Consider the following 21,498-nt stretch of genomic DNA (forward strand, 5'->3'; position numbering starts at 1 on the left):
TTGCTGAAAGAAACACGGATGTCCTGCAAAGAGACGTCACCTTGATGGCAACGTATGTCTCTCTAAAATCCTCTTAAACGTCTCTGAGTCAATGGTACCTTCACATAAATGCAACTCACCCATGCCGTGGGCACTGATGCACTCCCATACCATCACAGATGCTGGGTTTTGCACCTTTCATTGATTGCAATCCGGATGGTCAGTTTCATCTTTGGCACAGAGAACTTGACGCCCGCTTAAATGTGGACTCATCTGACCACAGCAGATGGTTCCACAGTCTTTTGGTCCATCTGAGATGAACTCAGACCCAGAGAATTTGTCTGTGTTTCTGCATTGAGTTAATGTATGGCTTGAAGTAGATGTATGGCTTGGATTTCTGAATGCAGCAACAGACTGTGTTAGGTGACAATGGTTTTCTGAAGTACTTCTGAGCCCAGTTGGTTGTGTTTCTCACAGTAGCATGACTGCTCCTTAGGCAGCGCTGCCTGAGGACTGGAAGATCATGTGCATTTAACAGTGGTTTCCAACCTTGCCCTTTACGCATTGAGATGTCTGCATTCTCTGAATGTTTTCACAGTATTACGTATTGAAGGTGTTGCAAGACCTAAATTCTCTGCAGTCTTGCATTGAGGAATGTTACTTTTGAATAACAATTCTCTCATGAATTTTGGCACAAAGGGATGAGCCATGACCTTTTATGCCCAATCAAGAAAGCTCACTCGCTAATGATTAGCCTGCTTAATGTGGCATCTTCCAAACCGGTGTTACTGGAATATTCTGTGTACTTTTCAATCGTATTTTGACTCTGTCCCAACTTTTGTTGAGTGCGCTGCAGCCATCAAGTTCAAACTTTGCATACATTTACAAAATGCACTTAAGTTGGTCAGTACTGCTGTTGAAAATCTTTTTTTTTTTGTACTTTTGTCAGTTAAATAATGGGTCACATGAATTAACAAATCAGATTTTTGTTTTTATTGCATTTTAGAAAATGTCCACATTTCTGGAAATGGCTTGTACTTCCTACAATTTCCTTGTAGTTTTTTTTAATGCACAAGTGAAAAAAAGAAAATGAATAAAACGAAAGACAGGGGCCATACTACGTTCCACTGAGTGCAGAACCTTTGATAATAGCCTTCGATACTTTAGCAGGTTAGAATAGTGAAAACCATAAAGTTGACCAGTTTTAACCAGCAAGCAGTAATGTGATTTTTTATTTACCCTCATTCATTACATTGTTACACTGAATTGTGCCCGAGATTCTGCTCTAACCCGTTAACACGGACACCGAAAAGAAAATCAACACATTCCACAGCGGCCACACAGCCGGTGTGTCACAGGCCTTGGGGGGAGGGGGTGCAGTCTGATAAACAAAATGCAAAGTCTGTCGGTTAAGTGATATTGAATTTATTTTATCAATGTTTTTATGAAGCATCACGTGACCGTGTCAATATTACCACATACACCGCAAGGTTCGGTTTGTTAGCCCATAAGCATTACGGAAATTCCTGCAATTGCACATCTTTCTCATTTTACATATAATTGGCAACATTTCAATATGTACACTCAGTTATTTTATATAAAAAGAGCAACAATACAAAGAAAGAAAGAAAGAAAAAAAACACCAGCCCCACCCCATACGAAGTACAAGAATAAAACACAAGAATCAACCTCAATCTTAATCAGTTTCTGCCTTAGGCATACTTTTATTTTATAAAGAGAATTATTAGGTCAAAACAAAGTCTGTTTTCCTCTTCTGTTGATGCATGAATATTATACACAGTAAACCTGATTTAAAGACACTGTGCTACCCCCCCCCCCCAGTCCACAATATAATTTGGACACTGTGTTCTGTATGTTGACAGGAAAGCAGCCACGCATCCAGGCGTCAGCCAGCTGCCATAAGGCCCCTGGACGTCCCCTGGGTGGAAACCCGGCAGGCGCAGCCAGGTCTGCTTTTAGTGTTTTGTGCTTGGAGTCGGATGAGCTGCCACTTAATCAGTGCTTCTAAAATGACAGGTTCCCTCCAAGCTTGGGCACCACAGAGCCATTTCTCAAAGGGTCCCAGCACAAGTCAATCGGTGCCACGGCGCTTTTGGGAAAGTGACCCCAGGACAAAGGAGAATGTTGCTTTTGGGATTCTTAAGTTTTGCAAAGTGCTGAAGTTTAGCTCTAGAAGACTCCATACGAGTTGGAGTACTCTATACTTAATAGCTTTTATTCAAACAGAACAGATTTTTCTTTCCGTAACCCCATAACCCGTACAACAGCAGAAAAGAATGCATATCTCACCATTTGCACGTTCACACACACACACACACACACACACACACACTTTGTAAAGCCTTTTCTGCTCTAGGCTGCTGTCAGGTGAAAGGACAAAAAAAAAAAAAAAAAGAATTCTGCGATTCAATATCCAAACACACAGAACTACAAAAACACAGAGAAAGGAAAATATAATTTATAAGGAGCATTTTCCTGCTATAGTCCCTTGGTTTGGAGTCAGCCCCATGGCTGCCAATTCCCCACATAGACCTCGCCCCCCGCCCTGCCGAGGAAGTCCCAGGCCACAGAGGTACAGCACACCCTATCGGTCGGCGTAACATGGAGACGGTGTGCGGCTCTCGCTGTCATACCGTCCATGCAAGGCCCTGCATGGAAGCCGCTTCGGTCAGCCTCCCCCTGAGCGATGAGATTGGTTCTGCTATGGATCCATAGTAAACTTGTGAAAGAGGGTTTAAGTACCTCATGCAGGTCTTACATGTACCAGGCTGCCTGAGTCACCTGAGTCGGAGAGGGTGATGTACCCAGCAGTCATGTGACTGCAGAACGGAGCCTTATCACACTACTGATTAGCCAAGGCACTGGGCTTGTTCACTTCCCAAATGTCCTGTGGACTCTGATCTATCCCACCAATTACTCACTACTTTTAGGGCTGTGACCATTCAGGGGTCATGACAGTGAACTGTGGTGTTCGGATCAGACAGGAAACATCTCAGTGGCCTGGTGGAACTAGGGGCACCAGAACACGTTTACTTGGGCGTTTGATTGGGCACTGTCACCGAGTTCTATTGGGATGGCTTGGAAAAGGAGTGGAGAAAGGCCTCTGTGTGTGTGTGTGGACTCCTAAAAGCCACAAGGTCCAGGGCAGGGTGGGGTGGGACACAGACCACCCACTTGCCCCCCGGGTGACCCCGCAGGGTGACAGTCGAAGGGACAGCGGCCTCAGAGCTTGTTAGCGTACAGAGTGTCCTCGTCACTCTCGCTCTCGTCCTGGAATTCGTGGTTCAGCAGGGACTTCTTGGAGCCCATGGAGGCGAGGCGGATCTCGTCATCGTAGTCGTCGCGGTGCTGGCGGAGACGATGGAAGCCGTCCTTCTGTGGGTCCGACTTGGCGGCACAGACGCACCAGATGATGCAGGCGGTGATGACCAGCGCCGTCATGGAGGCCGCTGAAGGGGAGGGGGGGCAGAGCCATTAAAACGTCACGCTTTAAACATGAGGTCGGTGGGGTGACAGGTGGAGTTCTGGGTACATAACACTGGGTCTCCTTCAAGGGCTGAAACTGAACCTTATAAAGGTCGAAGTGGAAATACCTCAAAATGCAGGAGCCTCCAACTCACCTGCAGTGGCCACCACAAACTCCCTGGGCAGGCCGAAGAGGTGGTTGTCCATGTCAAACTCGATGACGATGGAGCTGGCAGCTTCGTACGATGACACAAACACCTGCAGGGAAAACGAGCGCCAATTCAATGGCGATTCACAGACCTCACCTCCCCAACAAAAACTCCAGTTTCTACACTGCACCCACCTCCTGTCTCTGCTGCTGGTAGCCCTCAGCCACTGCCTCGATGTTGTGAGACCCAGGGGCCAGCAGGGCATGGAAGTAACCCCCTTCGCCAGTGAAGACCCTCACGCCGCGGTTCAGAACAATGGCAGCCCCCGAGATGGGCTTGCCACTCCTGTCCCTGACAATGCCACGGACGCCCTTGTGCACCTGCAACAGTTTGATGAAAATCACTGAATAAACCTTTTGACTGAGGGGTAAAACTGCACAAAACCACGGCTATAATATGAGAAGAGCAGGGCATGACTGTAGAAGAGGTGACATTCACCCTGACCCCTATCTTACCTCCACCAGCATGCTGAAGAGCGATTTCCTGTTGTCAGCCCAGATGGTGGGCAGCTGCTCAGCAGCCGGGAACAGACAGCAGCTGGTATAGACTGTGATCTCAGGGCAGTGACCAAAGTCTACGCTGAAGTCCTGCAGTGGGAGCACAGGCGGGTCAGTGGCACTCTGGAGACCCCTGAGGTCCACACTCCAGGGCCTGGGGCACGTACCTTCATGCTGCCCATGTGACTGTGCCATTCAGCTGCCCGCACCACCCAGCCGGGGAAGTTCGCTGAGAACAAACGGGAGGAGTCAGTCACAAACCCAGCTACACTATTCCCGTGAGACATGACGGAGGCCACGCTTGACCCAGGGCTGTGAAATTCCTGCACCGGCCTCTTCAACCAGCGAGACATTTCCATTAGCATACCTTGGTTGTCAGGACATCTAGCATGGCCCAGGCGCATCTTGGGATGGTTGTTTGCATACACAGACGCCAAGTACTTCAGGGTCTCCTCATTCTCAACTGAATTGGTTAAAAATACAAATAAATGGATCAAAATTAAGTAGACTTGCCCTTTCCTTGGATACTAAAGCCACACAGGGCAGAAGAGCAGGTCATGTACCCGGCTGTACTGGCTTGTCATATGGGTAGGTGACAAGTACAGAGCCCCCATCCAGGGCCACGGACAGTGTGTAACCCTTCTCCAATATGAGCTTCATGACCGCTTCAGTCTCCGGCTGCGGCTTCACAAAACGGTTTGACGCATTTCCTGAAAAACCACAGCACGGTCAAAACGGTCATTGCAGGAAAGCGACGGCCTGGACAGACATGACACCGGTGGCCTACAGACCGAAGAAGTCGGTGTCGAGATCCTTGTGCTGTGCATTGGTCAGGCCCTTGGTGGAGGCACACTGCTTCTCTCGAGCCAACTCCCGGCCGTCTGGGTTGATCGAGGGAAGGATCACGATACGCGTCCGGTTAATCAACTGCACAATGGTCAGAATGGAGAACGAAAACATGGATGAGAATCTTCTTCATGCACGCTACCAGGTCGAGTCCCAGCCTCCAGATGATGCTGCTCAGAAGTAGCCCACCTTTGTGATCGCTGGATTCTTGCCATAGTTGAGACACAGAGAGGCAGCAAACTCTAGCAGAAGTTCAGTTCCCACAGGTGCGTTGCCATGGATTCCACCCACGAAGCGGATCTTGGGCTCATTAGGTTCTGGCTTGTCTGGTTTGTTGGAAATCTCGAGGGCCCAGATGGTCCTGACCTCAGAGCTCTGACCCAAGCTGGCATAAAAGAACAAGATCAGATGAAATGCCACCTCAGTGGTATTAATCACCGTATCAGTCAACATGCAGCGGGTGATGATCATCTCTCAAGTGTTTCAATATACCAGCAAGAACATATGCAAGCATTACACTCTTCATCATGGCCCTGTGTCAGGTGTACTGGCTGGTTCTTCTGGAGAGGACCACCAGACCAGTTCAAATAAGAACCTCACCTCACATCATCCTAACCTAATAACAAGCACTTCAGGTTAAATGGCCACCTCTTGTTAATGATTTTGTACTCTTAAAACGGTCTGGTGTAATCCTTGAAACAAAAACAGCACATTGTCTGAAATGAACTGAACCTTTAAATGAAAAGAAGTTCTACAAAGAGGGTCCTCTTTATCGATCACAGTGGACCACAAGAGTAATTTTTTGCACACATGCACCAACGGGTGTAGTGTAGAATAGGGACAGTGTTTGGCAGGAACAGGACCCAGAATCATGCCACCAGCCTGGACTTTCTGAGAGTCTTACCTGACTAGCCGCGTGATGTTAGGGAAGTTGAGGGTGAGTCCACGTAGGTACTCTGACAGCTCGTTGTAACGGCGATAGCGGAAGCTGCTGTCAGTGGCCATGTTCCGGACCAGCTGCTCCAGGCCATGGTCTGAGGACAGCTCTTTGATGAATGCGTGAAAGTCCTCCTCCTGGGGGTCTATCTCCTCGCTGCGCACGCGCGTCAGCCGGAAGTCTACGGACTCCACGCCCTCGGCAGGCACCGTTGCATAGAGCGTCACTGGAGTGTACCTACAGCAAGACAAGTACCAATAAAAAACAAAAGAAATGGCCCGTCCTATAGAAAGACCCCGGAAGGCAACTTGCACATCCTGACCTGTAGGCGGAGACTGTCAGCTTGTATGTGCCGGGCACCAGGAGTCTCCAGTAATCGCCATCCTTGCCACTGGTGACCGGGTGATCAATCCCCTCCACGGTGATAGTGGCGTTGGGGATGCCAGTACTATCCTTGCTGTCAAGCACCATACCCTTCACGCCCCGGTGAACCTGTACAAAGAAGTGTGCCCTCTAGTGATATAGTAACAGCCTTGGGATTTTAATCAAACATTGCACAGGCAAAATTGTGAACTAATTTATGGAGCAGACACACACACCTACAAAATTTTGTGTTATGTCTTAAGGTGATGATACACAGGGCAACTTTTTCAGCAATGTTGCTGGACAACTGCCAACCTGGTGAGACAAAGGGCAACTCATCTGGATGTGGATGATTGCTAAAAGTTGCCCACTGCTGATCAAAGTTTTTCAAATAGAACTTTGCGGCCGAGGATCAATGGAAATGTGCCCGGGCAACATTTGTCAGCAACAGGGCTCAAAAGGTTGCCCTGTGTATCGTGACCCAGAGTCTTGCTTCAGCATAAACAAACAAGGTCTGTCTGTCAAAAGGGGTGTGGTCTTAGTCTCCCAATCAAGGGGAGGAGGCAGGGCAGACCTGGTGAATGAACTGCAGCAGGGACCGGCGGTTCTCCTCCCAGTAGGTGGGCAACTCTGCGGCAGAAGGGTACTTGACACAGCCGAGCTCGATGGTCACCTCAAAGCAATTGGTGTTCACATAGTTCCAGTCCTGCATGCCACCTGCAGCCAGCAATAGCGGAGCTCGGATCCACATCACCAAGCACATAAAAACATTTAACAGCTTAACACTAAAAATTTAATCTGTAGGATGATGATTAAGCAGTCACTTGATGTAGCAAAATCCAAAAGAAATGAGGAACATATTAAACCTGTTGGGCCAAGGAGAACGCAGATAAATGCCTTTTGAAGAGCACTACAGCAATATTTGTAGCTGGATCACCAGCAGACAAGCACGCTAGTGAACGAGGGCGTGCCACACACTGCAGCACTGTATGGCTCACCTGCCACGTTGTACCACTGTGCCCCGTTGGTGATGCCATTCTCAAAATACTCGTTTGGGTAGAGAGCCTCACAAGGGTGACCTTTGCGCATCATGGGGTTAGCCTGAACAGGACGATGAGAGGAAAGCAACGCTTAGTGTAATGAGCGAACTGAAGGCCTCAGCCCCACCTCCAGCAGAGGTCACCGCTCCACCATATCCCAGTGACCGTCGTCAAGAGAGAAGAAAAGCCGCAACCCACCAAAGCGTCAGTCTAATGCCATTCGGAGATGATTACGAAACAGGTCGAAAAGCAGCCATAATTTGGTAAGGGGCCCTCCGCTCTGTGGCGCCACGCAGAGGCCCAAATCACTGCATCACAGCACCAAGCCTCACCCGAGAGTAAGCAAGGGACACCATTCTAAAAACGTCGTCGTCTGGGGACTTGCTGTACGCTGTGGTGCCTTGGGGGCCACCATCATATGGATAGTTCACCACCAGCGACCCTGGACAGGGAAGAAAAAAGGATGCTCAATGGAATTCCACCTCGTTTACACAGCCGGGGGCTAGACGCGAGGGAGAGAGGGCGAGGTGGGGCTTACCTCCATGCAGGTTGGCGGACAGCACAAATGGAGAGCTCTTCAACCAGTTCATCACGGCCACGGTCTCAGGCTGCCTCGGCTCGGAGATGGAGCTGAACTGATCGGGGAAGTTGCGGTTCAGGTCAATATTGTTGCTATTATTGCGGCCCATGTAGCTTTTAACGTCACCTGCGGGATTACAAGAAAAAGGTATCAGGCATCTTCTGGGAAAACTTCCTGTCTACCAACCCATCAGAGCGGAAACCATACAGGCAGCTCTCCAAGAGATGCGGCTTCTAGCACCAATGCTGTACGTCAAGTGATCGACAGTCACCCCCCCCAAATCACTGACTAGTCAGTTAGTAAAACTAGAGGATGCATGTGAGCAGGTGGTTAAGGGAGGCACTCACCCTCCTGCGCCACCTCATAACCATCCGGGTTCATGGAAGGCATGATATGGATGCGGGTGTTGTTGATGAGCCATGTGACCTCGGCGTCGCTCCCGTAGTTTTGACAGAGGTACTCGATGAGATAGAGGAGAAGCTCGCGACCCACCACCTCGTTGCCGTGCATGTTGCCGATGTACTTGAACTCGGGTTCGCCTGCCAAGGGAGGGGGCAGGCGTAAGAATCACAGTTTCGAGGTTTCAGGGCGAATCGTGCGCCATCAGGGTTCGCCGTGATCAGCGGTACCTTTCTCATGGACGCCGGGGTTGTCGGAAATCTCCATCACGTAGAGGTCCCGATTCTCCACAGACTTGCCGACAGAATAGCGCCGGGCGATGCTGGGATAATCCGTGCTGATCTTGTGTAGGAAGAGCTCCATGTCGGAGTAATGGTGGTGCCTGAAGTCCTGGGGCTGGACGGCTGCAGGCGCTGGCTTCGGTGTAGTCCCTGCACTTCTCCCGTCTGTACTGGGGGCCACATCCATCCCTGGAGTGGTGGTGGTTCTGCTAGGGCTGATGGGGGCCCTAGATGTGAGAGGTGGGGGCGGGGATGCTGGGGCCATAATGCCGGCAGACCCCGCCTGATCCAGAGCTGTCAAGGTGAAGTTCAGCTCCGTGGTCTCATTTTCCACCACCTGCACACCTTGCACAGTCATGGACTTGTACCTGCACCAACCAGAGACAGCATGCATTGAATTCTGGGAGCTGGAGTATAAAAACGCATGCCGAGTAATGAGGCCCATGAAGATAAACCAACAGCAGAGTACAGTTCAAGCACGAAAAGCCGACTTTGTGATGTCATCACATGACTGGGGATGGAAAATAAAACAGGCTTCTTTGGTATGGTGGCAGTGGGGTGGAAAGCTGGCTGTGTTCAGCACAGGACTCACCCCGCAGCGCTGGCTGTGACGTTATACGTCCCCGCCAGCAGGAGCCGGTGATAGTCTCCGAACTGGCCTGTGGTCACGTTGTGGTTGATTCCCTCCACCAACACAATCGCGTCTGGAAGATACGTCCCATTCCTCGCCTCCTTGACGTACCCCCTGACACCAATGTGAACCTGATGGAGGATGTCCATCAGGAATTCAGGAAGCCGGCCTTACAGGAAAGCCCCCCGCCCCCCTCACCGCCCCAGCCTGCCGCCATGCCCACCTTCTCCATGTACGCCAGCAGGGACTCGCGGTTGTTCTCCCACTCGGAGAGCAGTGCTGAAGCAAACGGGTGTTTGCAGCAGCTCAGCTCCATTGTGATCTCCAAGCAGTTGCCCTTCAGGTAGTTGAAGTCCTGCATCCCACCTGAACATCCCAAAGAGATCCCAAAAGGCACAGAGTTCACCTCCAGTGTCTGCTGCCTCCCACCAAAGCAAACTAAGGAAAATGGGCGACATAGAGTCAGCTTGGGAACAGCAGCAGGAGGCAACAGGAGGATAATCGACTGTGTAAAAGATGCTGATCTATTAGTCAATCCGAGGTCTCATCAGGAAACACAGGATGGAAGTCAACACTAAAAATGTTTAATAACAGTCTCGGATTCCTAAAATACTAAAGTATCATACAATCTGCTATATTAGAGCATTATAGGAGGTGACACGCAGCAAAAGCCACCGGGGCTCCTCATCAGGGTTAGACTGGAAAGCACGTGTCAGCATCAATGAAAGCAGGAGACCAACAGCTCACACAAAACTGCCCGTCATTGTTTATAGATCAGCTCCGGCCCCTCCCAGTTTCAGTATGTAAGCCGGGTCATGTGACAAGTCACATGACGGAAACTCCAATAATGACTACTTAAAATTGGCCTTTGGCATGTCTACCCCCCCCAAACCAGTTACAGACAATCAGAACAGCCTGGAAGAATTATGAATCATTATTCTACAATGAAATAAATGGACTGATTGTAGCAATATGAGAATTGATTAAATGAAGAAGGGTTTAGAACTACAGGCCAAGCTTCCAAAGCAGCATTCCGGGGCTCTAGCCCTCCTGGGAAGTGAACGGGAATGACCTGCTGGTTTCACAGAGGCAGACAATTGTGAGAAGCAAAAGCTCACCGCAGTTGCTGTCTCATGCCTGTGGGCTTAGAAAGACTCTTCTGGTCACAATATGCATGGCTACTCCATGACACTTACAAAAGCATGGCCGCCAGAGGACCAGGATATGGGGACCCATCCCACAGCAACTTGCTCCCCGAGGCTCTTCCATTCTCTGCTCCTCCAAGTGCACAGTACTCGACCGCAGGTGCTGCTCCCATGACCACGCCCACTGCTCTGCACAAGCTCCGCCCAGTTCTGACTTATGCATATCCGTGAGGTGGGCATGTTGAACCCGGTCGCGGACGGCAAGATACACAAAGGGGCCATTACTCAACACATAGCCCGTGGCAGCAGATCAAAAGGCATTCATAAACCCCACACAGGAGGAAGTCAGCAAACAGGAGACAGCAAACACACGGAAAAGCGCACAGTACTTTCCCGGGGTTTCGGATTTCTACAAACATTACCTTAGCGTTCCTGCAGCCGGCTGGGGAAGGCTAACAAACCGCAGCGCAATTTTAAATGTAGCTGATAATTAAGAACGGGAATAGCACAAGCCGCATTTTGGGTGACGGCTTTGCTTCGACACTCCTGTCTGCAGCTCATCAACAGGTCAGCAATTTCAAGCAAGAGAAGTTTAACAGAAGAAGAACTGAGGTCTTCGTTTAAGGGGAATCCCTACCCAGAACCCACAACCATTTTAGCAGAAATGTCAGCTTGACAATTTCTGAAGAATAACACCCCACAGAAGACATTCATTTTATATCCGGGAAGCCTGGTTTCAGACTCCACATCCTCTTCAGACTTAAGTTGCTCGTGGTGGAAAATAATACGCTGACTTTGGAAGAGTATGAGCAGAAGAGTCACTTATCTGTGGCACCCCCCCCCCCCCCGTGTCCTAACAAATTCTAACAAATTCCTCTGGCACAGACCCAATTCCATTATCGGATGACACATGTATGATCTCACACCTTCACGAGACCGACAGCAGTTTGTGAATCGGGACCAGCAGCACAAGAACCACAGACCTACAGTGAGAAGCTTCACCAGACACATTCATCATAACAGCCAGCTCATGATACCTCCCCAGAGGTGTGATTTGATCTGTTAAGCTTTCCGTCTGGGTCCTGCGGTTGGACACACCTAAAAAATAATGACTGCGGCACCGAAACCGGTTCCTCTTCACAATAACCCAACCTGAACGCACTTGCACAGAACGCAGTCTGGGGGGGCTGTACCCTGAATCGGAACCACGGAGCCTCCAGCAGAGCATAGAGGAATAATGCAGCTATACAGGAAGGCCAAAGAGGCCGACACAAGAGGCCGAGATTAAAGCCCTCACAATGTCAAACGAGTGCCCTTAGAGCACGGAGTACAAGCTCAGTGTAGCGTTTTAAAAACCCTATCTGCTATTTTGAATAACAATGTATGAATATCGTACAAAAGGCAAACTGATCTTGCCCAACGGAACAGAACAGTAATGGTGTTTAGGATAAAGGATCCCTTTCAAACCAGTGTTAATTGCTTCTCTAGTTACCCATTAACGTTTCTGTAAAGCGGGAATCCCACCCATCAACGTGGTGACTGGAATGAAACGGGCCAGAGCGAGTTACATCACACAAGGCAGCTCTGACCGTTTGCTGCTTCCAGGACACGGGACAACAAATGTAAGAGTAAACATCCGGATTGGGTTTCCTGCTTATTCTGGGGGAGGGGGCGGTGCACACAGGCTGCAGGAACTGGAGATGCCCTTACACGACTCCCACCAGTGCAACTAGACACCAGGTAGACCATAGCCGTGGAATAAAGGGTGCAGACCGAGCGGGCATGACTGCGCGTGGGCCGGGCGTGGTTACGAGGCCTTGCCAGAAACACCGTGATGTCACCAAGTAAGCAAGCAGCGCTGAGGTCAGCGGCAAACGACGGCACCCAGCATGGCTCCTGAAAGGAACAAATCGTCCCTCACGGCCCCGGGTTCGGGTGGCTGGTTGGTATGTTCCAGTGTGTCTCAGTAAACAGACCATGTCCTCAAGTGACCCCGATAGCATTTTAGAGCAGCCTTTCTGAACACTCCTTACATTAACAGTGCCTATTGGTTGGTAACTAGGTAGATTCAAATCGGGTTATTTATGGTTTCTATGGCAGGATTTTAATCTGTCAAGATTTCTGACCAACATTACAGGCAGATTGAAATCAGCAGTCTGGGTAAAATGCCTCACTTCACAATGGTCACTGTACCAGTACAGACACCAGCCCAAAACAAAGCACAAGAATTGCCAAGCTGTAAATACAAGAAAGGTCAAAAACATTTTACACATTGTTTTAATGAACGAAACAAAAAGGTATGAGATCAGGACAGCATGAGATAGGAACATGCCAGTTCAGACAGTGGAGTCTTGCCAGGAGAATTTGGGCCTGTCATGCTGGTAGTTCAGCTCAGATATTTGTGACCGTCTCTATGGAACATTCAGGGTAGAAGCCAAGTTTATGCGACGTGTTTGTACAACAACCCATAATCAGCATGGGCAGACGACATATTTAGGCTCAAATGAACACCTTAACTACAATGGCACACAAAACATCAACAAGGAAAATCAACCCCGCTCACCAACTGTCCAAATCCAGAAACACTTCACATTTTTATGTGAATAACAAACACAACAGCTGTGTAACAGAACACAGCCTTATCCTGACACAACAGAAACAACAGATGACTTCAAAGCAATCGGCTTAAAATACCAAAACACCACTGTACAGCAACATTGCTTATAATTGTTGCTATTAAGGTGACAAAAAAACAAGCACATGCTTCGCACATGGTGGGTGGGGGTGGGTGGGGGGGATTTGGGGGCGCTATCACCATAGCAACTGAGAACCTTCTCAGTTTCATGGACTCGGATTTAGAGAGAGCACAGGAGGCAGGCCCTTACCCGTCACATCGTACCACTGCGCCCCGTTGGTGATGCCGTCCTCGAAGGTCTCCTCCGGCGTGTCCGGGCACTGCGGCCGCCCGGTCCTCATTATGGGGTTGTGGTCCGCGTAGGTGCGGGCCAAATACCTGAAGAGCGCGTCGTCCGCGGAGCGGCTATAGTGCCCCGTGACGTCGTGCGACGCCGAGTCGTCAAATGGGTAGCTGGCCACCACAGTGCCGCCGTGCAGGTTGCCAGAGAGGACGAACCTAAGATGGAGGGACAGAGGAAGAGGGGCAGCTGTATCACTAAAGAAATGAAGCAATATTCACACCATCTATGTTCCGGGTCACTGAGGGACTCAAACAGGTGTTTATATTCTGTCATTGGGGACCAGACATGACGAGACATCTGACGGCTGGTGCGACAGCTGCGGTTCCTGCAGTCCAGCCGCACTGGTCTATTACTACCAGGCTACACGAAAGAACCTGGAAATTAAACAAAAGTTAAAAACAAAAGCTCTACCTTTTCTCTAGGATCCACTTCATGATGGCCCGGACTTCGGGAATGGTGTCTTCCTGGACATCGTCGGTTTTAAACTGGTCGGGGAAGCTGCGGTTAAGGTCCTGATTGAGGGCATTCTCCCGGCCACCGTGGTTGCCCTCGCAGTCCCCCTCCACCGAGCGCTGGAAGCCGTCCGGGTTCATGCTCGGCATGATGTAGATGTCCGTGCTGTTCACCAGCCGCGTCACCCGGGGGTCCTCGCCATAGCGGTCCAGCAGATGCTCCACCAGGTAGACCAGCACCTGTCTGGAGACCGCCTCGTCGCCGTGCATGTTCCCCACGTACTTAAAGCGGGGTCTCCCCGGCACGTCGGCGCCCGGCTCCGCGGTGATGCGCATCACCCACAGCTCCCTACCCTGGACCGAGCGGCCAACGCTGGACAGGTTGGCGATGTGCGGGTACCGGAGAGCGAGCGCTTTCAGCAGCGTGCTCAGCTCCTCGTAGCCGTAGTATCGATCATAGGTTTCCGGACTTGATTCCTCCGGCGAGCTCCTCAGCACCCGAGCCCCGCTAACATACGGTGGCTTGAGAGCCACCGCGAACGCACAGCCAAAAAAGAAGCCCCAAAGCGAGAGCTTCCGGCCGGCCAGCGAACGCGACCGCCGCTGATTTTGCTCCAACATGATCCCGGCACTCCTGGCCCACTTCCTATCTCCTGATCCAGTCCGTAGGGGGCCCCAGACAGATCCTTAGCCGATCTCTTGATCTTTGACCAGATTCCTTCTTACTTACAACTTCCCTTTAACCCCGGAGAGAGGCGGGGCTTCGTGCGTGTCATCATCCGGGGGCGGGGCTTGTGTTAAGGTCGCAGTATAAACTGCACGCCTCATTAGCGGCATAACGTTGAATTAATTTTTTATTTTTTGAAAATGAGATTGCCTTTGTCATAAGTAGAACAAAATAATCCATAATCTTAAATTTAGCGGAGTATTTTAATAGAAATTATATTGTTTATTTCTGCGATTGACTTCTGAAATTGAATTAAGAATATTAAAAGGTAATAAATATATATAGATTCATTTTGAATGCTTTTGAATGTGTTTATTATTATTTGAGCTACAAAACCTGGAGCTATTAGTGCACCATGGACTTGTGGGACAATTAAAAATCGTTAACTTCTATAATCAATCCCCCTTTCTTGACCACTTGGTGACGCAAGTATACCATTTTCCGCTGAGGTTTTCTATTTTGTTATAAGTTCCAGGATTCCAGGAAGTTTCAAGTTACAAAACAGGAATGATGTGGATATCTGGAATCTCTTTACAGAAACTACAGTTCTTGCGGTCAACTGCCGCATTCCGCCACAATATACAGCCGTGGAAAAATATTTTTCGTTTCACACACTTCTCAATTTATGGGTGTGCGTCTGTGAATATATATATATATATATATATATATATATATATATATATATATATATATATATGCAAACTGCACCCTTGTTCTTCTCTGTTTCTCATTAATGAAGGTCTTGCTTTATGGGACTTCAGTCCAGCTTCTAGGAGCCCAATATTCACTTCACACCTGCACTTAATGTTTCCCATTCCTTTGAAGGTCACTTGATGTCATCTTCCAATTCATGAGAAGCTGTCCGATAAGTTAACCGTCTCTACCATTAGAAAGTCACGTCCACCGGTTACCTGGCTGGTTTCTGGTCATTCCCATTGTCTCCTGCTTCACTTTATTCTTTTCTACTGCTGTCTTAGAAAATTTGAACCTGCAGCTCAGCATAGCCTTCTGCAAGAAAAACCACCATTAAAACAGGATTTAAAAATGCAGATTTATTTAAGAATATAAAATGGTCTCTTAATTTTTTCCACGGTTGTATATCTGTACTTTGATATCAAAGAGTTCAAAATTAAAGCATTGCAACAATTTAATGAGGTTCATCTCATGTTTTAAATAAGCCAGACCAGGCAAATAACTGATAAATATATATAGCATATTTTCTGTTGCTTTGAGCAACTGTAAAAACATTTGGTTTTATATCATTTAGTCTGCTTTGTGTTCTTCAAAATCACAGGGACTAATTCTTGTCCCTGACAAGAACATTTATCGGAACACCTATTGAAACAGGAGTGCAGTACATGACACGCTATGCCAGTGTTTCCCAATCCAGTCCTTGGGAACCTGCAGACAGTCCAGATTTTTGCTCCCTCTCGGCAAAAATATGGACTGTCTGGCAGGGAGCTGGGAAGGAGCAAAAACATAGACCGGCCATAATTAGCCTAAGCTGCCATTATGAAATTAAAATGTCATCAAGGCAGGTTTGTCTTTCCTGCCCCCAGAAAGGAACAATTCAGAACCAGTAATTTTAAATTATTTGACCAGCATTTCATTAATACATGTAGTAGTTATGAGGATTAGTGCTTGCTCCCGTCAGCCTGATATGGTTACATCAGGGAATGGTAACAGTGTCAGATCACCCAAGGACCTGCACCATGCTGGGCGCCGCCCTGCCTGCTGGGGCCCTCACCTGTCAGGCAGCATTGCAGACAAACAGAAGCACACTCCCCTTCTGCCAGAAAGCATGAAGGCAGCAACAGCAGGGATCCAGCTGAGTCCCGCAATCAGCACATTGCATGTCCAGCCCTGGAGGGGGTCGGGCGGCTTTCTGCTGATGCTGGGGGGCCTGCACTGAGCCCCAGCATAAAAAAATGTGCAGAGTCAGCCAGCCCAGGCAATCAGCACACCCTCCCCACCCTCCAGAAACAGGGGCCCCTCATCTGTCCAGTGCCAAGGTGGGCTCCCCTGGCCAATCACAGGCAGGGGGAACAAAACAAGCAGAGCAGCATGTGTATATAAGCTCACACGCAGCACTTTGTTTGGTCGTTGCAGCAGCCCCTCATTCTGATTTTTCCCATCCACCTACAGCTATTAGGTGAGATTCTCAGGTGTGAGATGGTTTGGGGTTTTGTTTGGGAGGGGGCAGTGTGAATATGCGGAATCAGGGACTGTCAGAGCAGGGGAACTGGCAAAGCAGCTCTGGACCACCCTACTAGGAGAAAGTTACCTTTACCTTTGTGGCTCTGGGAGTGACCTTATGACCATGCAGAACATGGGACCAAGAGCGGGAAAAAGGAAAAATAGGAAGCACGTGTCAGAGACCAAAACTGATAGGAACAGATTCATCGTACAGACTGACTGTACTGCTTCATCACTATTTCTATCAAAGAGCGAGCTTTCGGGGTCAGTGATTCTGCTTTGCAGTGCGGATGCTGTGCGGATGCATGTTGTCATGCAGTGCTGGGTGCTCTGTAAGACACGTGCCCTGGGGTTGATGCCTATGTGGAGCCCTCAGCAATCTTCACTGCAAGCACAAGCAGCACGTCAAGCGTTCAAAACAAAGTGAAATCGGAGAACTAAGTCGGTGTTCCTCCGAAGATGGCTCCCTAGACAGCCACTGGTGTCGCCTAATGGCCCAGCACTGCTGGTGGCTCCTATGTCCTTCACGTTCTCTGTGTCCTTCACGTTCTCTGTCTCTTTCACGTTCTCTGTGTCCTTCACATTCTCTGTGTCCTTCACGTTCTCTGTGTCCTTCACGTTCTCTGTGTCCTTCACGTTCTGTGTCCTTCACATTCTCTGTGTCCTTCACGTTCTTTGCTTTCTTCTTCTCTCAGTCTCTTCTGTGACCCCAGGACCCGCCATGTCGCACTCAGGAGCTCGGGGCAGCATGGGAAGCCACTCAGTACTGAGTGTGCAGACCCACAAAGTAGGTAACGCCCAACCCCCCCACCTACCCTACACCAGGGGTGCAGATGGCCGGGTGGGGGAGTATATCGGGGCCCTGATCCATTTTGAGGAAAAAAAGACTGTAATAAGTAGCACCCCTGATTAGGGTTGGATACTGTGATGTTTGTACTCATCAAACCACGTCCACAGAATGTAGTTGCTGTAGGTAGGAGACCCTTCACATGCACACGCATCCCGGCGCCTGCACTCACGCGCTCCCACTGTCTCCCTTTATCTCTGTTTGTAGGTAGACAGTGAAGTGCACACATTCCTATTAGCCTATACATAGCTGTAAAAATTTCCATTTCATAGATGACCTCCTGATTTAACAAAGCAAAAATAACTCAAACACTGACGCCACGTTCTGAAACATTTTATTCGAGAAAGTATTTTAGGTACTTCCCGCATTTGTGCATTCTGCTTGTATTCTGCCATTGCGGGTTTTAGGTCCTGAACGAGTTGAGATCTGAGCTGCCTATGTTGTGCTGGATGCAGTTTTGGTCACACAGACGGTATGCAATACAGAACAAAAGTAACCCAGAAGGGCAAAAGTCCATCAGAGTGTTCTTTTAAATATCAATGTACGCAAACTTCAATTCAATGCAATTTATATCAAGCCTATGCTGGATGCGATTCATAATTTTTCTCGTATCTCAGGCTAATTTATGTTACTGCAAGAAAGCTAACGATTTAAGTTGGACCTAATGTGAAATTATGTCTTAGAGTAGAACAATAAATCTATGAATGTGTCATCACATGTGTAACATTAGAGTATCCTGGGGCTCAGTAAATTTAAACTTATAACATTGTAGAGAAGGCTGTCTGTTGTTTATGCTACTGTCCAATAGGCCATGTGTGAATGATAGGTAATTCCAACCAGAGCTGGGTAATTCAGATCCAGAGAGTAGAAGTCCAGACCAAGATTTTGTTTCAACCAAGTATAAAGAGTCACAGTCAGAGAGTACTCAACTGCTTGGTTGAAACAAAATCCCGGTTTGGAATTTTACTCTCTGGACCTGAGTTACCCAACTCTGTTTTCGTACAAGACAACAAAGTAATAGTGTATGTATGTCGACCTGTGTCACTCAAAATGTTTAGTGTATTAAGCATGGCTAGGTAAGCTTGAAAGTTGTTTTGCTCACTGTTCTGTTCTGTCCCTCTCCCCCACTTCAAAAATCTCACCTGCACCCTTTCCCTGCACATCATCCTCCAGTGCACTAGCCCCCCCTGCCTGCCAGTAGGATACCCCCACTGCCGGGTGGCTGTTTGTTAGTGTTCCATTCCCCCATCAGCTTGATGAAATTTAACACAGTGTCACAGCCTCAGTCTTCTGGTTTCTCTGCAGAAGGCTTGATGCACATCTGCTTTGCTTCCTCTGTGTAACCAGGTCTGGCTCTTCGAGTTCGAGAACTTCCAGGGCCGAAGGGTGCACCTGACGGGGGAATGTCTTAACGTCTGTGATTATGGTTTTGACCGGGTCAGGTCCATCAGGGTAGACTGTGGACTGTAAGTCTTTCCAGTCTTTCCAGTGGCTGCCATAATATACTTCAAATAGATCAAAATCTAATAATTGCCATATAAAGGACACACCATTTAGATAAAAACTTTAAGATATAGAATGTCATTTAGTCTATAAAGAAGAAACATGTTATACAAATGTTATACAATGTATGTTATACAAAAATGTATGACAGTTATTTTATAACTGTTTGCTACATACAAATTTTTCTGAGTGGCATTTCCCCACCCACTTTGTTTATTAAATTTTGAGTGGCATATTTTAAATAAGTAATGTGTAGTAACGTTTGCAATTGGATCCGCGGTCGTACGTGACCTGCATGTGAAAATATGCCCTCTGTTGGCCATACATGGTACTGCAGATGACATCACCTACTTTGCAACTGCATCCTGTCGGTTGACTCCTAGGCAGGGAGCCTTTTGTATCATTCGCCCATTCATCTCACGGCCCCTTTTGCATCAGTCCCTTCTTAAGTGCCGCCGTGTCCCCGTGCAGGTGGGTGGGATATGAGCAGCAAAACATGATGGGTGAGATGTTCATGCTGGAGAAAGGAGAGTACCCTCGCTGGGACAGCTGGACTAGCAGCTACAGAAATGACCACCTCATGTCTGTTAGACCTGTTTACATGGTGAGTCACTCCACTGTATGTCAGCGGCACACTGATCTGGGATCAGACCATAGCTCTATACACCAATGACTGTAAAGGTACCTGGTCTGCCTGTGTAGCAGACAGATTCACCACTATGTTCCATGTAGTTCTGGAAACAGATTAACAGTGATAGACCACAAATCCCCATTGTCTGATAAGCGGCATGCTAACTCAGATCACTCCTGGACATCTCTCTGCAGAACAGCATGTACCATAAGATTTGCCTGTTTGAATGTACCAACTTTGATGGTCGCAAGATGGAGGTTTGCGATGAGGACATCCCCAGTCTGTGGTCCTACAGCTTCCAGGACCGCGTGGCCAGCATCCAGGTCACTGGTGGAGTGTTAGTGAAATCCTACATTTTACCCATCATACTACAAGCTGAATAATGTTTCATATAATTTTCTTTCTTAAAGTATTTCCTGCATGTACCTGATCGTGGTGGGAAAACATTATGTGCAAAATTGAAGTGTTTTAGTCAAGTCTCTCTCCCTCTGTCTCCATCCCACCAGTTGGGTGGGCTACCAGTATCCTGGTTACCGTGGCTACCAGTACGTACTTGAGCGTGGTACCTATCCACATTGGAACAACTGGGGTGCCCGCCACCCCCAGATCCAGTCTATCCGACGTGCGAAGGACTCACAGACGTACCACAGGGGCCGCTTCACCATGGGGCTGTAGGAGGGGCCAAGCTGAGCCGGCGTCCCCTCTGGTGACGTCATCAGCTGCTGACGAAATAAAACTATCATCAGTCAAGAAGCATAAGAACCATCAGATGCACAGTTTGTACTACAGCCCTCATTAATCACTATAGGCCAATAGTATTGCTGTGATTGGTAACTGGATCCAGCCACAATATAATAACAATGTGCTTGACATGCTCCAGTTAGATGTATGTCAAAAGGAGATGTGGAATGACAAGGATGTGACACAACAATGTGGAATTGTTGCTTTTTTTCTTCCTTTCTTCTGGACAGTCATTTCATTCTACTTTTTTTTACCATAACTGGACAGTAACGGGTCTACCTACTTTACATCTTTCTCAGGGATCCTGACATCTGGAAACTGATGCAGTCCTATCAATGCAGTGGGTTGGTGCATGGGAATTTGTTTTTATCTACTTCTATTCATTACGCACCATACTTTAAAATAGATGTGGTTGTCTTTTCATCATGTCATTAAAGTGTCTTGTCTGAATTCTGTTTCATGCATGTCTTCTGCTGGTTTTTCACACAGGCTACTGCAAATGTACCAGGAACTGCACCCAAAGATTGTGCTTAAGGTACATGATTAATGCTTTACTTCAAACTGTGACATGGGCCTATTCAGTTAGAAAGCCGTTCATATCAAACGATAAAATATTAAAATATCATCAACAGTCCACATGTTCATGGAAATGCATGTTAGGCAATTCTTTTCAATATACGTGGACGGTCTGGTTTCGGGTCAGAAAATAAAACTACGCCTTGAGCCTTGAATCAACCGCTGGCTTTCTGCTATTGATATTAAGACTTGCGGTTTGATCTTGCGGAGTCTCTGGCTTCTAACATTGACGTTACACAAAAGCTCCGTAACTCACTTTTCACGCTTTGCCTGAGTTTTCCACCGGTGAAGACCTGAGGGGACACTCGTCTTCCGGCCATAATAACACTTTTGCTGCTTTGCTGTTCCACGGACCGTGTGCCAGCGCTGCTGTGCGGTCAGGTGCGCAGCCAATGCGCGGCCGCGTGCGCGCACACCCGCGATCTGTGCGGCTCCACAGCGGCTGATCGCACCA

At 48.4% G+C, this 21,498-nt stretch overlaps 2 protein-coding genes and 1 long non-coding RNA gene across 5 annotated transcripts; 1 reads left to right on the forward strand and 2 right to left on the reverse strand.

The window, feature by feature from the left end:
• Positions 1-1,388: 1,388 nt before the first annotated feature.
• Positions 1,389-14,575, reverse strand: cpda (carboxypeptidase D, a). Its single transcript, XM_023844393.2, has 21 exons — positions 13,783-14,575; positions 13,279-13,526; positions 9,472-9,614; positions 9,210-9,379; positions 8,567-8,985; positions 8,285-8,476; positions 7,896-8,063; positions 7,690-7,799; positions 7,316-7,418; positions 6,892-7,034; positions 6,277-6,446; positions 5,922-6,191; positions 5,207-5,402; positions 4,963-5,098; positions 4,735-4,881; positions 4,539-4,634; positions 4,339-4,400; positions 4,130-4,261; positions 3,809-3,994; positions 3,621-3,723; positions 1,389-3,449 (listed from the first exon to the last, which is right to left on the reverse strand). The coding sequence occupies exons 1-21, from the start codon at positions 14,442-14,444 to the stop codon at positions 3,223-3,225; spliced, it is 4,083 nt and encodes a 1,360-aa protein (XP_023700161.1). The 5' UTR covers positions 14,445-14,575; the 3' UTR covers positions 1,389-3,222.
• Positions 12,263-21,161, forward strand: crybb1l3 (crystallin, beta B1, like 3). Of its 3 annotated transcripts, none has more exons than XM_023844411.2 (5): positions 12,263-12,339; positions 18,941-19,059; positions 19,568-19,700; positions 19,922-20,064; positions 20,234-21,161. In XM_023844411.2, the coding sequence occupies exons 1-5, from the start codon at positions 12,283-12,285 to the stop codon at positions 20,400-20,402; spliced, it is 621 nt and encodes a 206-aa protein (XP_023700179.1). In that variant the 5' UTR covers positions 12,263-12,282; the 3' UTR covers positions 20,403-21,161. The 3 variants fall into 3 exon arrangements, with proteins under 3 accessions (XP_023700179.1, XP_023700170.1, XP_023700187.1); XM_023844402.2 differs by lacking the exon at positions 12,263-12,339 and adding an exon at positions 15,339-17,533; XM_023844419.2 differs by lacking the exons at positions 12,263-12,339; positions 20,234-21,161 and adding an exon at positions 15,339-17,533 and having other exon boundaries at positions 19,927-20,050.
• LOC111860603 (uncharacterized) lies at positions 17,601-21,422 on the reverse strand. The gene is made up of 4 exons (XR_002842060.2): positions 21,301-21,422; positions 20,373-20,449; positions 19,448-20,054; positions 17,601-18,985 (listed from the first exon to the last, which is right to left on the reverse strand). It is a non-coding gene; the product is annotated as an uncharacterized lncRNA (long non-coding RNA).
• Positions 21,423-21,498: the final 76 nt, after the last annotated feature.

The sequence above is a fragment of the Paramormyrops kingsleyae genome, chromosome 17 (assembly GCF_048594095.1).
Source record: "Paramormyrops kingsleyae isolate MSU_618 chromosome 17, PKINGS_0.4, whole genome shotgun sequence".
Taxonomy (NCBI): domain Eukaryota; kingdom Metazoa; phylum Chordata; class Actinopteri; order Osteoglossiformes; family Mormyridae; genus Paramormyrops; species Paramormyrops kingsleyae.

What these genes read in the sequence shown, in the direction of transcription:
- crybb1l3 (XM_023844402.2), top strand. Translation starts at nt 17,264, where the DNA reads ATGTCCTTCACGTTCTCTGTGTCCTTCACGTTCTCTGTCTCTTTCACG. An exon ending in TGAGTGTGCAGACCCACAAA is followed by an intron (nt 17,534 to 18,940) that starts GTAGGTAACGCC and finishes CTGTGTAACCAG; the next exon opens with GTCTGGCTCTTCGAGTTCGA. An exon ending in CTGTTAGACCTGTTTACATG is followed by an intron (nt 19,701 to 19,921) that starts GTGAGTCACTCC and finishes ATCTCTCTGCAG; the next exon opens with AACAGCATGTACCATAAGAT.
- cpda (XM_023844393.2), bottom strand. Translation starts at nt 14,444, where the DNA reads ATGTTGGAGCAAAATCAGCGGCGGTCGCGTTCGCTGGCCGGCCGGAAG. An exon ending in AACATCACGCGGCTAGTCAG is followed by an intron (nt 5,403 to 5,921) that starts GTAAGACTCTCA and finishes CTTTTATGCCAG; the next exon opens with CTTGGGTCAGAGCTCTGAGG. An exon ending in TAGATGTCCTGACAACCAAG is followed by an intron (nt 4,401 to 4,538) that starts GTATGCTAATGG and finishes GTTTGTTCTCAG; the next exon opens with CGAACTTCCCCGGCTGGGTG.